Source organism: Gamsiella multidivaricata (assembly GCF_025024155.1).
Source record: "Gamsiella multidivaricata strain RSA 2152 chromosome Unknown BC939scaffold_9, whole genome shotgun sequence".
Taxonomy (NCBI): Eukaryota; Fungi; Mortierellomycota; class Mortierellomycetes; order Mortierellales; family Mortierellaceae; genus Gamsiella; species Gamsiella multidivaricata.
In genome coordinates, this window is record NW_026251717.1 from 261,442 (window position 1) to 278,066 (window position 16,625).

General features: G+C 50.6%; 5 protein-coding genes across 5 annotated transcripts; 3 read left to right on the forward strand and 2 right to left on the reverse strand.

Annotated features, from left to right (window-relative positions):
• Nucleotides 1-1,189, forward strand: BC939DRAFT_321214 (uncharacterized protein). The gene is made up of 2 exons (XM_051551524.1): nucleotides 1-200; nucleotides 643-1,189. Exons 1-2 carry the CDS (start codon nucleotides 146-148, stop codon nucleotides 1,080-1,082), a joined length of 495 nt encoding a protein of 164 aa, XP_051415846.1. The 5' UTR covers nucleotides 1-145; the 3' UTR covers nucleotides 1,083-1,189.
• A 751-nt stretch (nucleotides 1,190-1,940) lies between these two features.
• Nucleotides 1,941-4,077, forward strand: BC939DRAFT_525931 (uncharacterized protein; the record flags this gene model as incomplete). Its single annotated transcript, XM_051561342.1, has 7 exons — nucleotides 1,941-2,172; nucleotides 2,258-2,426; nucleotides 2,729-2,829; nucleotides 2,931-2,999; nucleotides 3,091-3,284; nucleotides 3,385-3,486; nucleotides 3,801-4,077. The coding sequence occupies exons 1-7, from the start codon at nucleotides 2,044-2,046 to the stop codon at nucleotides 4,075-4,077; spliced, it is 1,041 nt and encodes a 346-aa protein (XP_051415847.1). The 5' UTR covers nucleotides 1,941-2,043.
• Nucleotides 4,078-4,705: 628 nt separating this feature from the next.
• On the reverse strand, nucleotides 4,706-5,123 carry BC939DRAFT_525932 (uncharacterized protein; the record flags this gene model as incomplete). The annotated part of the gene is made up of 1 exon (XM_051561343.1): nucleotides 4,706-5,123. The coding sequence occupies exon 1, from the start codon at nucleotides 5,090-5,092 to the stop codon at nucleotides 4,706-4,708; it is 387 nt and encodes a 128-aa protein (XP_051415848.1). The 5' UTR covers nucleotides 5,093-5,123.
• An 80-nt stretch (nucleotides 5,124-5,203) lies between these two features.
• On the reverse strand, nucleotides 5,204-8,280 carry BC939DRAFT_499895 (uncharacterized protein; the record flags this gene model as incomplete). Its single annotated transcript, XM_051559991.1, has 5 exons — nucleotides 5,204-5,687; nucleotides 5,870-5,976; nucleotides 6,114-6,960; nucleotides 7,059-7,272; nucleotides 8,097-8,280. 5 exons carry the CDS (start codon nucleotides 8,278-8,280, stop codon nucleotides 5,204-5,206), a joined length of 1,836 nt encoding a protein of 611 aa, XP_051415849.1.
• Nucleotides 8,281-10,925: 2,645 nt separating this feature from the next.
• BC939DRAFT_440546 (uncharacterized protein) lies at nucleotides 10,926-11,762 on the forward strand. Its single transcript, XM_051554088.1, has 2 exons — nucleotides 10,926-11,490; nucleotides 11,618-11,762. The coding sequence occupies exon 1, from the start codon at nucleotides 10,939-10,941 to the stop codon at nucleotides 11,374-11,376; it is 438 nt and encodes a 145-aa protein (XP_051415850.1). The 5' UTR covers nucleotides 10,926-10,938; the 3' UTR covers nucleotides 11,377-11,490; nucleotides 11,618-11,762.
• Nucleotides 11,763-16,625: the final 4,863 nt, after the last annotated feature.

Below are 16,625 nucleotides of genomic sequence, written 5' to 3' on the forward strand. Positions count from 1 at the left end.
TAATGGTCAGCGAGGATGAAAACGGGGACGACAGAACTGGTTGCTAAGTTGCACTTCAATGGCTGACAGTGGAAAGATGAGAGGAATGGTGAGTCGGTGAAGTGTTAGCAAGCAATGTGGACCAGCATGTGCGCTGATTGTTCCCATGCTGCTTTTTACAAGTGCTCTTTGCGAAGAGGTCCGTGCTGCTTCCACAAAAGGTCTGTGCCGCTTCCCAGCAGTTTGTGCTGAGTCCTACTCAAGCGCGCTTATGATGGTTGAATCCATTGGATAGAAATATCAGAAAAAGAGCCAAAAGTTGAAAATAGTGCACAGTAAGATTGACCAATAGGTGATAACGCGTGGGAACGACAAATAGTTCCTGGCTTAGAGTTCAGCGACAGTATGGGGTAATTGACGCACGAACACTGCGCCTGAATTTTTTTAAAGTGTGATCATCTGATCTAACGGGACGAATCATCTGATAAAGCACGCCATTTCATCTGGTCACGATGAACCAATGAGGATGAAGGGGGGTCATGAATGGGTTCATTAAGAATGAAGGATGAGAATAAGTGAGATTGATTCCTCTTTATTTATTTTTTATTTTTTATTTTTTTCATACACCTGCACTCCTCATACCATCAACCTTCCACACCTTAGTCTCTATATCACTTTACTTGTCATCTTGTCTTCTGAACGCCGCTCAGCCACGTCGTATTTTGCGGTCCCTTACTCCTCCAACCAAAGCTGTTCCATTGACACAGGCCATTAAGGAAAGACTTTCACCAACATTCGGTTTTGCACCATGGACGCGTCGGTCAACTTTAACTCCGAGCATAGTATTTATGTTCCTGGCGATTAAAATGACGTTAGTAATGAAAATCGCCCTGACATGTTCGCACAGCCACTGCCAGGCCCAACGTCTCTTCCTGTTGAGTTTAGGAGTCCGGACGCGGGTTCGAAACCATATTTGCGTCCTTCAACGCATTCCCGTCGACCTACAGTTGGCGTGGCCGTGTCTCGCATGCAATGCAAGCATACACTGGCAGAAATTTGTAACCAGTATGAGAGTGTTTGCAGGATACAGCGAGGTTGCTTAAGCACGATGACATTTCGCCTGTGAGGCGGCAGATTCTTGTGCAATTGTTCAGTGGGAGATATCTCAGACGGCATCGTTACTGAGAAAGTTGGAGCGGCTGTGACATACACAAGAGGTGAGGATATTAGATAAGCTTCATGCGTTGGAGTAACGTGCATTAGAAATGGATTTCCCATGACCATGGTGGTTGTGTCGCAAATGTGGCCGGTAGTCAAATGAAGTTGACTCTCAATCGCCCTCAATTTAGTGAAACATACATATCACCTCCCTCATCAACTGGCTTATTACTTGCCCTTCCATCGCCTCGCTTGCCTTTATCTCTCCACTACCTCACTTACTTTCCTCTCTTCATCACCTCGCTTGTCCACCTCTCCATCACCTCTTCACTCGCCTCTTCCTCACTACCTCGCTCCATGGTGGAAGTGCTCAAGGTAAAACGCTTGAGGTCATCACTTCCTTTTAATTCACCTTCCTTCCAGAGATACCACGCCTGGTCCCCACTTCCCATAGTAACGGACTTGTCAAAACCGATGGAAGGCTGTAGACTGACGGACAATGGGCATTCGGGGTGATCCCGTGCAAAGCGGTTCGTGGATCCATTGTCCTCCACTCCATAACTGGAAAGCCTTTAGCCCAACATTGATAGTCTGCAGCGCCTTCAGTCTTGTGAAGGGTCTTTCTCCTTGCGCTTGAATTCGAATCGAGCAAAGCCACTAATCAGCAAGGTTACCATCCAAGGTCTAGCTTTTTCGCCCCTACTTCACAGTGCCTTCAGTTCTTTGGAGGGTCTGCCTTCTCGCGCACGGCCCGAAATGAGTCTAACTCTTCATTTCCCTTGTTCATGCTCCTTCTGAGAGCGGATTGTCTAGGCCATGTCCAAGCGACTGTTTGATCACTAAGCCTCTGTAGCCGAGCAGGAACTTGAAAAACGACATCGGTACATCCTTCAAAATACGTCTCTGATGGACCTCGAGGCTTTGGCGCAAGGGTTCTTTGCGAGATTCGACTTTACAAATAAAAGTATTGCGCACGATGCGCTGCGCTCCTCGCTCATCGCAACCGGACAGGAGCATCTCGCCAACGAGACAAAGGTTCGAGCTAATATTTTTTACTTGTTTGTGGATTTCACAGCGGCGATGCTAACCTAAACTAACCGCGCATTTGCACACTGGATAGACGGAGGAATTTAAGGAATGGATGACTCGTCACTTCAATGAGAACAAGGTGGCCAAAAGGTTGAGTTTACAGAATGTCCTCAAGCGGCACCGTACCCAGCGCCAAAAATCTGGAGTTATCAAAAAGTTCTCATATGATACAATCCGGAATGGATCTTCTAGCCCCTGCGGTAAGAACTCGACCATTGTCTTCGTGATGAGATCACGCCCTCGTTGTCTCCGCTTTGGCGTTTGTTTTATTCATCTCGACTTTTATCTTCACTAGGAAAGCTCCACAGCCCAAGCAATTGATGAGGCAGGGGAGTCACCTTATTCGACAGATAACGAGTCGCAAGGGTCGCCGTGTGTGGCTCATCAGAAACGAAGAGAGGCCAGAGTAGGTAAAGCAACCACAATGTGCTTGCAGAGCGCGCAATTGTGTTCCATGAATAATTGTTGATTAGGCTGACTTATAAATGGATATAATGTGTAGATGGCAGCATTGACAAAGAAGAGCGAGAGACGGCACTAGGCGCTACTTCGATCTTGATCCCGAAGTCGATTCCATTGAGAGAGTGCAGAGCGAATTTCCAGGTACGTCGTGGTTGAGGTGTAATGAATGCGTGAATAACTGTGATCAAGGAAAACATGCATGGTACTCAATGTCTATCTTTTTGAATAGATCTCACGCTTAGCCTGGTACACTTCGCCACCTTGGGTCAGGCAATAGTTTGGAGCGTTGGAGGCATCGACATGGTCCAGAAGTTCTGTGATTTTTGTCCTGGATATCTGAACCCCTTCTCTCTGGTCCGTGACGGGATTGCTGACCTGACGCGTGAGTCAACATTTTCCTAGGAGCTGAGTCCGACTTTACTTTCAGGCGCCAGACTTGCGGACCCTGCTCCGGATATTTATGAGCGTTGGCCCACGCTAGGCTCCATCTGCGAACGTGTCTTCGTGTCGAACAACTATGATGAGGTGGCGCATGTAGTTCGCTCCGAAAGCATGCACGGCCCCATCGCGGCGTACTTGTTCGTTATTATCATGGGGTAGTACGTGTATTTTGCTATTTGCTGCCTTTGCCTTTTGTCACTATGCTATTTCTTTCTCTCCTGTCACTCTTAGCACTATCTATCTGTTGTGTTGTAGTTGGCAGCACCTCCAATTTCACGAGGAGATTTCGGAGAATATCAACGAACGAGAAGGATTTTCAGGGTTAACGCGGTCTTTCATTCAGACACCTTTGACTATGTATGAAAATCCAATCGCGTTATCTGGAAGATCTGGTCACGGCAGTAGAAGGGAGGAAACCCCAGGACTAAGGTCTCCTGCTGGATGTGAGGGTGATAGGACAGTACACCGACGTCGTTGCCATTCACAACAACCAGCAGTTGCTGTTAGCCAAGACTTCCCTCATTCACTACCCCAAGCTCGAGAAGTGCCGACAAGATTAGTTCAAGCTGGCGAGAGCATTGAGAGATTCGTGGATTAGTCATGTTCGATCGATTAGCAGTCTGGTGGCCCCTCCTCGTGGTCTGACCATGTTCGAATCTTTATCGTTCAAGGAAGACCAAACTACTACGCATGGATTTCCAAGGTGTTTTCCGGCTGCAACAATTCGATTTGCTCATCATTTCGCTGAGCAAGCACGATTTCGGCAACAAGATGAAGACAGCGGTGGTCGGTTCTCTTGAGTTGGCTGCTCGTCTTCATCAGGAAATTGAGCGCCGGCGCCAGGCCACTGTTACCCTCGAATATTATGATCGAGTAGTATTGGCCGATGCCTTGCGTCTTATTGAGAAGACGACTTCCACTCCCTCCAAGACCACCAAGAGGAAGTAAATACAGTAAAGCGATCGCCTTCGGATATGTTCATGATAGTTTTTTTATTTCTATTTGTATGGCTTCGTTCTTGTCGTCCTATCTTCACTACAGTATCTGTCTACTAGAAATCACCTAAATTAAAAAAAAAAAAAAAAAAAAAAAAAAAAAAAAAAAACTGGTGTTCATGCACGCTATTTTGCATGTTGAATATACAAATTTTGAAAGAGAGTTTGATGATATGGACTTGGTAGATCGGTACTGGTTCTGGATTTGCGACAGAGATACGGTGACAATGAGTCGACATCGCGATCAAAGTACATTCGACAGCTTTGACGGCATTTTGACCGCCTCTTGTCGGACCCCAAGAACGCCATACACAGATCACGAGGGCACCGAGCACTGGTGTAGTATCCATGCATCCCGATCACAATGTGTTCCATAGCCTTTGTCTATCAGCAGTGTCAAGGAACAAATAGACAGATGAGAAAAAGTTGCATTGCAAATGAGAGATGGTGTGCCACCCTTTTTTTTCATATCTTGCTGACAAATTTCTTCTCAAGGGCGCAATGCTTGCTTGGCAGGCCAGTTTGCGAATCAAAAGAGCCCAACCCCATCGCAAACATCACTTTTACACCATCTTGCGAGCTCAGCGGTGACCAACAAAGTCCTTACTGACGGCAAGGTCAAGCAAGGCCGCAACTGCGTAGTCATACGTTGCCTGTTGAGCCTTTTGAAGATCCCAGCGCTTCCTTAGCATCCATTGACTGTTGTAAAAGTTAAAAAGGCGGACTCTCATGGTGGTTGCGGCGGTGCCGTCCGTGCCAGGCGCCTCCAGATACGTCAGATACTCCTCGATCTTCTCCGCGGTAAATGAGGGCAGTATTACCTCAAGGACATCAATGCGTGCCGCGGCCTTCTGCTTTTCTAGGAGACACTTGAAGAGCATATAAGGCCTATAGAGAAATGCCCTGTGGATCCGTAAAGACTCTCTTTTCGTGGGTAAGGCGGCGGGGTCGATTCTTGTCGCTGTCATTGTGTAAACCTCACCCGGGTCAATGCCGATGGCCACAGTATCGCCTGGTGGACAAGCACCAGGTGAGTTGAAGCACACCTCCACGTTTTCCAGAACCTTTGATCTTCGCCTCTAGTTGGTGGTGTTGCGTATGACATCGATCGTATCTGCGCCTGACGCTGGACCAGATGAGGCTTCTGAGCCGGGTAAGGACGAAGTAGTCGCAGTAGGGTCTGCGGGTGACAGTTGATGTATCGGCAGCCTCTGCTGCTTTGAACTTTCTGGCAGCGAAAACGGGAGCGTGATGCGTTTCTTCTTGACGGATCCTGCCACTACTGCGGCCGGATCTCTGCCAGGGTCGTCCCCTCCACTTTCAAGAAACGCGTCGTCGAGGTCATAGTCACCGTTAACATCGTAGAACAGGGTCAAATCATCGTCGTCGTCGTCATGTTCTCCTTCATCATCGTCATCACCCTTAATGTTTTGGCGGGATGCTCGGCGTCGCGCTGTCGTTGTGCCATGCGTAAGAAGATGCAACACTAGTCCGTTCGTGCAGATGATGCCCCGAAACTTGAACCTTGTGTAGTGCTGTCTGTCACTCTGAAACGAAACCTTCCTGTAATACCGTCAAAGAGCGTTGCCGGGTCCAGTCAGTATAGCAGCTTCTCGATGAGGATCCCTTTCTTGCCGACGACCTTGGCTTCTGCAGCGCTGGCTGTTGTATCGCTCAGCATTCGGACTATAATCGGCCGCGTCTTATCGCTTGTATAGAATAAATGGACAAGGTTTGCCTCTGACAGGAACACGAAGCCAGCTGCAAACTTTGCCTTGACAAAGTCTGCAAACATGCGCTTCGCAGTATTCTTTTCGAAGAAGTAGTCGATCGGATTGACAGTTCCGGGGCGCTCTTAGTTCTCGGAAAACTATTAAAGAAAGTTGAAGAGCTAATGGTCAACACTAGTGCTCCGAAAAGCAAGGAACATAACGGCTACATCTTGCACACTCTTTAATATACCTTTGCGCCATATTAATGGACTCGCACTGCATTGTAGACTGCCGCAACAGCAAGCCTCGAGGTCATCGAAGGGAACATCTCTGGTTCATGTCGGCGAAAGGGGACAAAGCCGGCGAGCGTCGTGTACGCATCAAAGACACGTCGGGCATGGGTGGCTGTTGGTTGTGCTTGTGCTTGTGCCTGTACTTGTGGTTGCGGGACAGCAGGGACCAATGGCGTATTTCGAGTGCTCATCCTGCGCGCAGGGGCAACCGATACTTGAACAACCTGAGAATCTCGTCCTTCTTGACTACTGCAGAAGAGTGTGTTGAGTGCAAAGTAGAAGGCCTTGCTGTCGAGAATGTCTGCAATGTCCTCCTTCCGCTGTGCCACATCTGTCGCTGTGTCTTTAGAACGAACAAGCCGCGCGATATCCAGGGCAATGGCCTCGTACATATGCATCTGGATCTTGTTAAGGAATGTAGCCGTTGAACGTAGCCTGTCTGAAAGGAGCTTGCTTTCTGCAACCAAGATCGAATCCATTGGCTTTATGTTGGCCTGGATATTCCCTACAGTGAGTGCCTTGGCTATATGCAGCTTGCGGAGGCGGCGGTCCGCGGCAGTTGCAGAAGCGCGCCTTGGGTTCGATGGGTCGGCGGAGCCCACCCCTTTCCGTTTCCTCGGCAGTGCCCCCTTCTTCCTCTTTTTCTTGTTCTTTTTCTTCACGACTGCCTTCGGAGTCTTGACACGGGGCTTTGCTTTTGGCTGTGGGCGATCGTGAGGTACGGCAGTCGAGAAGTCAATCGATTGTCGTGGTAGGATCGATTTCTTGTCTGAAAAGATTGGCCGGAACTGATTACGCTTTGAGTTCCTCGCAACGCCGAAGGGAACCGCACTAGTAAGTGCACGCATGCATCGCCATGTAAAAGGTGTTAGAGAACTTGATGTCTGTACAACACGTGCGTGAATGAAGCGGTGTCGCACTTAAATTACCTTCTACTCGCATGCTGATATGCAGCGACGGCAAATCGCTGCAGCTTGAGGTGCCGGAACTGCGGTGATGCAATGTTGAAATCAAAGCTGAGCATGTCCTCATCGGCAGCCTCATCTCCTGGCTGCAGTTGGAGCGCTTTCTCCTCGAGACCCAAAAAGATGAGTTCCGATGGCTTGAATCGGGTCTGGTCGATAGAGTTGCGGGTCTTGATGGCTGCCATGAATATGTAAGCACGAGCATCTGGCGGATATCAGGCGACTGGGGAAGAGCGCGGATGATCTCCAGGTTGCAAATTATTCCAAGGCCGCAAATGTTCTCGGTATAGTCGTTCTTGGACACGATACCCAGCTGCGTCACATAGTCTGTGTTGGGTGAAAGGTATGACTGTGTTCAGAATCAATGAGAACAAGAGAGGAATCTTTAATTACAGCGACCAAGCAATTACTTATTGCTTGGTGGCTTAAGTTAATATCTGGACTCAGTCCAGCTATCGCACACAGAGGCAGTGTGTAAAATAGGCGACATTCCATAATGGGAACCTGGAGTGCATTGGTAACACTCTCTTTGGTGAACGCATAGACCAGGCTGTGGAAGATCGGCCGCAAAACCTTGGTGATCGACGGATATATCAACTGATCGGAGTCGGCTGATACCATGAAGCGGTCGGTTGCCCGGGCCAGTCTGCGTGCAGACAGAAAACCCCTTTTCTCGTAAGGCATCCCGGAGTGTCAGCTTGGCAGCCGTATCAAATCTGTATACATCATGAAGGCCCTTCTTGATCTTCGTCACCATGCTCTTCGGGGCCCTGTCGCTTACTACGACATGATCGGTCGACACTTGGCAACGCGCGCGAGCGTTACACAGAAACAAATAAGATATCCATAGTTCCGTACCTGTTTGTCCCCCATCTAGTAACTTGAATACACTCCTGCGCTTCCTCTGACTTTGCTTCCTAGAAACCATATCACCCTCCCTTGATTTGTTCCGCCTTGCTTAGAAAAGGTCATTCTGACTCTGAATAAGCATAGGTTCATTACAGATCCATTGGCTGTTCGACGACTTCGCGCCCATGACTTTCAAGTTCGCCTTCAACGTCTTGAGGTCCGCTGTCAGTCTGTTCCTTCGCCTGATATGCTCATTCCGCTCCTGCTGGGATGGGACGCCATCGATGTGAATCGAACATTGCGCAGGGGTAAAGTCCTCCTCCAAACGCGCTGCCATCGTAAAATCGACAGTTCGGACCTTGCTTGGGTCGTAATCATCCGTTATCTAGCGAGCGAGGGGTCCATAAAACGCATCGAAGAGATCAACCTCAACAGCTTGGTTCTGATAATCCTGGGGATCCGCGGCAACTAGATCCAAACCGCGCTTCTTCAGAGTATTATTTGAAGCCTCTTATGCCCATCCTATGATCACTGTGGTGGATTGATAGCTTAGCAGTGTTAGTGAAACCTTCTCGTAAGGACGCTGAAGATATGGAAGAGTAGGCTTAGAGGGTACATTACCTTTTCTACAGGCGTATGGTATCTAGCGTGAAGGTGTATATGGATGGTAAACTATGGGCGAAGAGCGGTGAGGTGAAAGGATGACGAACGAAAGGTAAAGAAAAAGGTGCTGTTGTGGTGTCGCGAATAGAAAAGTGTGACGAAGAGGGCTGTGAAGTGTGTGACATAATGCTTATAGGCGAGAAGTAATGTCTGCTTGTCCACAATAAAAAAGGCTTTGATAAGGAGTCGCCACACTGATGGATGCTGGCCTCTTGACACGAAGCGCGATCATTGTTGTACAAGTAGCTTTGCCACGGCCTGACACAGATATACACCCACATCGCCACCATCGCTGTTTCCAACGTACGCGAGGCAGGCGCAAATCCAGGTCGCTGGCGATGCAACGCAGGGTAGGGAAATCAGTCAAGTAACGCGGTCAACCTTCAAAGTTTGAAGGACGAAATCCTATGGGAACTTTTGTTCGACGGTGGTCTGGGATGAGTACCAAGAGTTCCAAGAAGCCAGAAAGCAGCTAGGACGCGGACTCAAATTGGAGAGGAAAACAAAAGGCCGCACTCGATCATAGCAGGACCTCCTAGTAACACCATCGAGGAGGCAATACGCAAATTCGAGGGTGAGAAACAAAAAAAACGGCTTTGACGCGATCAACAAGTTGGTGTCACGGATAGCACCAGAGTCCTCGCCAAAAAGTCGTAACCCCACCCTTTGAGCCCACAAAAAGTCATAACCCTTATATAATGGCCCGACTCAAATCAAGGAAGATAAAAATTTCCCCTATGCTTTTTGTGTTTGCATTTGTGGAGGTCGGCATGAATCCCATGCATAAAATTTCTATTTTTTTATCTTCCCTTGATTTTGAGTCGTGCCATTTTGTCTTCACTTCCGAAACTCTGCGATCCTATATAATAGTTCCAGGAGCAAGGCCCCAAGCAGCGCCATAAAGACCAGATTGCTAATAGTACTTGATGCATGAGGAATATCAAAGAAATAGTAACATTGTCTCCGACCAGCACGCAAAACGCGTGGGTTCTTCAATTGAAGCAATGGGATGTAAAATGTTGCGAACGTGCTTGAAGGCTCTTTGGCCCCTAAGCATTTTTTTTTAATAGCGCCGTTAAAAATTCCTAATTCTCTTTCTCTTTCTCTCTATTTTGGGAACGACGATATCATTGCAAAGGCAAACGCTGGTCCAAAGGATTATGGGAGTTTGAATATAATTCCTTCAATGATAGGGTTCCCATTTTCCTCTCCTCGTATCATCTTTTGACTCCATTTTCTGCTCTTTGTTTATACGCTAGGCTATAAAATCTATTAACAGGAGCTGAAGCGAGCATAGCAGCACGACCAAGAGCAGCTCAATATTCGTATGTAGCGCACCTTCTCTCCCGCTGTTGTTCACTTTTAAGTTGACAGCAAAGCAGAGGCGTATTCATCAGTGAATAATAGGAAATGGGCACATTTTTCCATTAGAGCCACGAAGTCGTATTCAAGGTTTGGGTCTTGGCCAATTAAAATTAATATTCCCTATCCTTTCTTCTTTTTGGAGGAGAAAGGCTTGACACCCTCTTTCCTCACAAACCACCATTGAAAACGTTTATCCAAATTAGGGCTGAAGACATTCTTCAGGTCATTATTCAGTGATGAATACACCTCAGATATACTGCATACCGGGGGCGGAATGAGCACCACAAATCGAGACGTCCCATTTGAGGCCTTTTTCGACGCCATCCTAAGGCTCCAACACATTCTTGCAACATTGGTTTTTGACGTCCTCGTGAGCAAGTTGACAGGCGGTAGCCTCACCAAGTTATTTACGGGTTTTAGTCAGGGGATATAGACAAAATCCTTGTTTTGCGCCCGAATGGATAGAAGAATTGGGGTGCACGACTCACATGTTGGATGCTGCCACGAGAGAGAGATTGCTCGCAGTTCACATGCACACACATAACTGGTGACCATCATCCAACATCCACCTACCTGCAAGCGACGCAATACCCCTCGGAACCGTCATAATTGTCTCGTGGACATCTACAGTACGGCTGTATCATTATCAATGGAAATTTCCAAAATTCTTCTTTTTGTACACTCTGTGCTCACAGAAAACATTCTTCCGTGTTTGGGCAAGAGACCAAAAAAATTAAACTCCGCGAGATACACGACGCATCTCTTTTCACACGCCTTCCTCTCCACAGCACAAACATGAAATGTAAATTTATGCGCTACATGCCAATCCAGATATGTGAGCCCCCTTCGCCCTCTATCTCTGAGATCGACTTTGCTTAATCGATACAGCGCCAGAAAAACAAAAAAAAAATGAGGGCAAAGTGGCATGTCTCACAAACAATCGTATTGTTTTCTTCTGTATTTGCACATGCCTGTGGTGCTTGCTTGGCATATCACTTTATTCGCCCTGACTGAGTGTTCTTTTGCGATGCGTTTGTCGTGTGTAGTGCTGATACCTTCTCTGTCTTTTTTTGGTCAACGAAGAGACAGTAAAACTTTCCATGGTCGGCTGGTTTTACAAGGCAGCATTGTTTATGTATCGCCATGGGGAACATACTCAGGTGGCAACGTTACGATGGTTAAAAACAAAACCAATAAGAGAAAAAGAGCGATAGAAAGAGAGAGGGAGGGAGTGATGGAAGAAGAGGGGAAGGGGAGGACGTTGGAGAGAATGGCTGATAGATTCATAGTATACCAGGCACCAAAAAGTTACCGAAAAGTAGATGGAGATGCGGTGTGGGTGAATAGACTACGCGGAGTCCATCACTTTTCGCCCTCCACAACGTACAGTACATGTACACTTTAATCGATATATTAAGGTTCGCTGAATAAACGACATCTTTCGGTAGTCTGCTTGCAGTTTAGTATCTTTCTATCCCCCACATACTGCACGCAGTCCAATCAATGCAATGCGCAGACACTATAGGAAAATACAGAATGACAAACCAAGATTAGCCTCTCAGCAAATTCGATCTTCAGTCTTTTAAGTTCATTTACAACCCTTTCAACACGGCCCATGCGATACACGTGATGCACTCTACACCTTCCTCCTCCTCGAGCCCCTTCTGGCGTTAGTCTATGGGCGAAAATCTGCGTCAACAACATATCAACTGTTTGTGTCCAAAAATGAAAGAGGAGATGTAGGCCAAGTGGCATTTTATTTTTTTTGTGTCCAAAAAGTATAGGCAGAACGATTTAGAGGACAATTGTACACTGAGATGCACTCCATGATTGGTTTTCTTTTACGCATTACATGCACAGCAAGGCGTTCATGCTGGCGGGCTCCTAGCCATGTATGCGTGTGTGTATACTTCGGAAGCTATTGGCTTAAAGAAAACTAGGAGAGCAACTTACCTTCACCTATATAAGGCCATAGTATCCGCCCACACCTACCTGGTTGTTTCGCTCCGTCGACTGAACCTCCTCCTTTGGTGTCCATCTAGCCCTAGTCCGCCCCTTCTCCCATCCTATCCAAATCCACGTCCGGCTCCGCCCTCCTTCCAGACGTTCACCTTCCCCCTCACACCTCTCCTCCACGACTTGACACGTTTCCTTCCGCCACCGCCTACCCTTGCACCACTAACGCCTCCCACCATAAGAAATGGCCTTCGACATCCGCGACGAAGACGAGCCTCATGATGAGTTCGACGAGTATGAGGAAGTGAAGCAGCCGGAACGTCCAAAGTTCTATCGCCGCAAAAAGTTCTGGATGTTCTGCATCCCCAACGCGATCATTGCGCTCATCATTGCCGTGGTGCTGGCGCTCTATGTGATTATGCCCAAGATTGCACAGGGTCTCATGAACAAGGCCACCATCAACTTTTCGCAGCTTGTAAGTCCATTGCCTGCTCCTACTGTCTTTCTGTCTGTTTCTATCCAATTCAATATACTTTTCTGCGCCTCTCGGCACTTTTCTGCGCTTCCCACCATATACCCCCACACATCTCTGCTTCATCTTTCACACCGCGAAAAAAACACACATGTAGTACATACGCTCCTGTGTGCACTGCTAGGTCGTACGCGGCTGTTGGCTGAAACGTATCTGACGCATCCAACGCATCCAACGCATTTAACGCATCTAACGCATTTAATACATCTGTGCCTGCATGTACCGTGCATGCCATGAATCTGCTCTGTAACTCTACAGGACATCACCGACCCCTCGCCCACATCCATGAACGTGGTGATGCAGGGCGAGATGCGCAACACCGGACCCTTCCATGCCGACATCAGCTTCCCTGGGACTGTCACTGTCTCCTGGAACGGCATTGTGCTCGGCACTACCGAGATCCCTGGCACCAGCACTGCTTCGTACGTATCTGTGCAATACCAGCTGTGTATCTGCTGAATGATTTGCGGGCCGATGATGCTCTCGGTCTGCTCGCTGTATCTCACCCTGTATTCTCTCTATCTCTCTATCCCTCGTTATCTCGCTATCTCGCTACCTTGCTGCTTTGCTATCTCGCTCCCGGCTTCTCCACTCGTCCCTCCCGACAGTGGCGGTCATGGCGACTTGAACCTGCAGAGCAGTGTCACCATCACTAACTCGAGCGGCTTCGCAGAGTTCTCGAGCTACATGCTCAATGCCGAGTCCTTTGTCTGGCACCTCGAGGGTAAGCTGAACGTCAAGGCTCTCGGCCACACCGTCAAGGACCTCGACCTGAACAAGGACATCACTGTGAAAGGTAAGCACCCGTATGGACATGCATCCGAGCAGCTACTCGAGCATGCACTCAAGCATGCACTCGAGCATGCATCCGAGCTGCTATCTGTGCACTCTGTTATTGTCTCTTCACGCAGACGTGCATGTTCTTGACATCTGCCACGATGCCTAACCCTCAATTGTCTGCACCTCCTTTTGACCTCCCCAGCGTTCAACGGTCTGCCCGGTACAACTATCCAAAAGTTCTCCCTCCCCGGCGACGACCCCTCCGGCAACGGCATCATCATCGAGATCGACACCCTCGTCACCAACCCCTCCGCCATCCAGATGTACATGGGCAGCTTGACCTTGGCCATCTCGTATAAGAACACGGTCATGGGATATGTCACTGCCAACAACCTGACCATGGCCCGCGGCCCGCAGACGCTGAGCATGAAGGGCGTGCTGATCCCCCAGGCCACGGTCGAGGGTCTCGCAGACACCTCGGAGATGATGTCCCGCTACATCGGCAATGCCGTGACGGACACCATTGCCACTGGCTACGAGGTCAAGCCTGACGGCGTCAACTCGGTCGACTGGCTGTCTGCGGCAATCAAGAACCTGAAGCTGACGGTCCCGCTCCAGAGCCCGACGCCACTGCAGCTGATCAAAGCCCTGAACCTCGGGGCCCTGGGTCTGACCTTCACTCCTCCGACCGCGTACCAACCCGTGACGACCTCGACCGGTGTCCTGGCCAACTACACGCTCCCCGACGGCTTTGGGTTCAACATCCAGTTCACTCAGGTCGCCAACGAGCTGGCCCTCAGCCGCAACAACATCACCATTGCCAACCTCAACTCGTCCTACAACCCCTCGACCTCGAACATGGCTGCGGGCACCCTCAACTTTAACCTGCTGGCCACTCCTCTGCTCGTCCCCGAGGACGCCCACCAGGCCTTTCAGGAGTTCAACCGCGACCTGACTGTCGGCGCCAATCTGCCGTTCAATGTCGTGGGCAAGGCCTCGGTCTTTGCCAACACCTCCATCGGTGTCGTCAACCTCGTCAACATCCCGCTCAACGCCACGACCGAGCTTAGCGGTCTGCAGAGCCTTGCCAATCCTGCACCGACCATCACGGCCCTCCAGGTGGTGTCCGGCACCGCCACGGACCTGACCATGGCCATCACCGTCGTGATCGTGAACCCGTCGTCGATCTCGCTGAATGCGGGTGACATTGTGCTTGACCTGATGTACAAGGGTGTCCGTCTCGGAACAGTGACCATGCCAAACCTGGCTATTGTCCCCGGCGCCAACACTGTCGAGGCCTCGTCCACGATCAATCCCGCAGCCTCACCCGAGGGCATGGAGCTGCTGACCCTGTACACCAGCGGCGCCGGTGCCGAGGTCAGCATTGCAGGCACCCCCACCAGCACCACTGTCGATTCGCTGACCCTGGCCTTTGGCGCACTCAACATCGGCACACAGATGCCTGGGCTGCAGTCCAAGTTGCTGGCAGGAGCCTCGCTGGTTGTGCTCGACACCACCCTCGCCAACGGCATCGCCCAGACCGTGGTCACGGTCAACAACCCGTTCGTCCCAGCCATGAGCATCCTGTCCATCGACTCCAAGATCACCTACAACGGCGCCTCGCTCGGCACCGTGGTGTCAACCTTCAGCTCGCCCCCCGTCATCCCCGGCACTGGTCAGGGCACCATCACTGCCAGCCTCGCCATGAACACCGACCCACACGACCTCGTCACCCTGATCCGCGCCCAGGCCGTCAAGAACGGCATCAACACCGACGCCTTTGACGGCCTGCTCTCGCTCCAGCAGGGCGGCAACCCTCCCGCCAGCCTCTTCGACGGCTTCAACGTCGCCGACTTCACCATCAAGGCCATGGCCGGCCTCAGCGTCGACATCGAGATGACCACCACCGTCAAGCTGGGCGACTACCAGGTCACGATCCCCTACACCCAGACAGGCGTCCCCACCGCCACGGACCAGACCATCCTCAAGCTCATCCCCATCGTCGGCACCCCCATCGCCCAGCTCCTCGTCGAGCGCTCCGTCCTCGGCTTTGACTCTATCAAGATCCTCAACCCCACCGACACCAACTTCCAGACCGACATTATCGGTGCCATCACCGACACTGGCCCACTGGATGCCCAGATCCAGTTCCCCAACCCCGTCACCATCTCGTTTGACGGCAAGCCAATTGGAACAATGATGATGCCGACGGTGGACGCGGTCGCCAACAAGGGTGCGCCACTGAACCTGGCTGCCGTGCCCTTCATCATCACCGACCTCGCAGCCTTCACAGACTTCAATGTCTATGCGCTCAACAACGAGAAGTTCGACTGGACGATCTCGACCGAGGGCCTGGTTGTCAATGCCATGGGCACCTCGCTCCCCGGCGTGACCATGACCAAGAAGGTGACGCTCGACGGCTTCAACAAGCTGCAGGGCCTGGAGCTGTCGAGCTACATCATCAACACCATCGACGCCGACGGTCTGCACATGGTCATCAGCGCCTCGCTCGCCAACCCCTCGACCATCGGCCTGACCATCCCGGTCTCGAACTTCGACACTGGCTTCCACGGCAAGGTGCTCGGACCAGCTGTGGCCGAGGGCCTGACGCTGCTCCCGCACGGCAACTCGAGCTTTGCACTGAAGGCGACCATCTCGTCAGCCAACGGTGACCTGAGGCCATACCTGGCTGCCATCTTCCAGAACGCGCTCGGCGGTACTGCGACACCGCTCGATGCTACCGGAACGGGCGCACCCGGCCTCTCATGGCTGGATGCGGCAATCAAGTCGCTGGTGCTGCATACCAGCCTCCCACCTCTGACGGAGCCGCCAATCGAGTCGGTGGCCATCGACGCCATGTCCATGGACTTTTCCTGCGACTCGTGCGTGTGGTCTCCGACCGCCATCTCGACCATCACGGCCAAGACGAACCTCCCCTTCGCAAACGGTGCGCCGATTGTCCAGCTCAGCCAGAACGTCGAGATCCTGGACAAGGATGGTCAAGTGGTCGGAGTCCTCAGCACTCCCTATGCTCCAGCCACCACATCCGGCAACACGGTGACATCCACGGCCCCTTCTGCGCCACTGGTTGTTGCTGATGGTTCGCACGAGATCTACTCTGCCTTCATCGGAGACCTCAACATGGCCACGACCTATGAGCTTGGGCTTCGCGGAACAGCCGACTCGATCCTGGATCTCGGCGCACTTGGTCAGGTCGAAGTCAAGGGCATCAAGTTGGACGTCAAGACATCGATGGCTGGCCTCCAAGGACTGCAGAAGATCGAATATGTTACCAATCTGGGCTACGACTTTATTGGGGGTATCACCTCCACGCTCCTGGTTAACATTGTCAATCCCAGCAAGCTGACCCTCAATATTGGAGATTT

Coding starts and splice junctions, on each gene's coding strand:
- BC939DRAFT_440546 (XM_051554088.1), top strand. CDS start 10,939: ATGCCTGTGGTGCTTGCTTGGCATATCACTTTATTCGCCCTGACTGAG.
- BC939DRAFT_321214 (XM_051551524.1), top strand. CDS start 146: ATGCTGCTTTTTACAAGTGCTCTTTGCGAAGAGGTCCGTGCTGCTTCC. Junction 201..642: donor CCGTGCTGCTTCCACAAAAG/GTCTGTGCCGCT, acceptor TCCACACCTTAG/TCTCTATATCACTTTACTTG.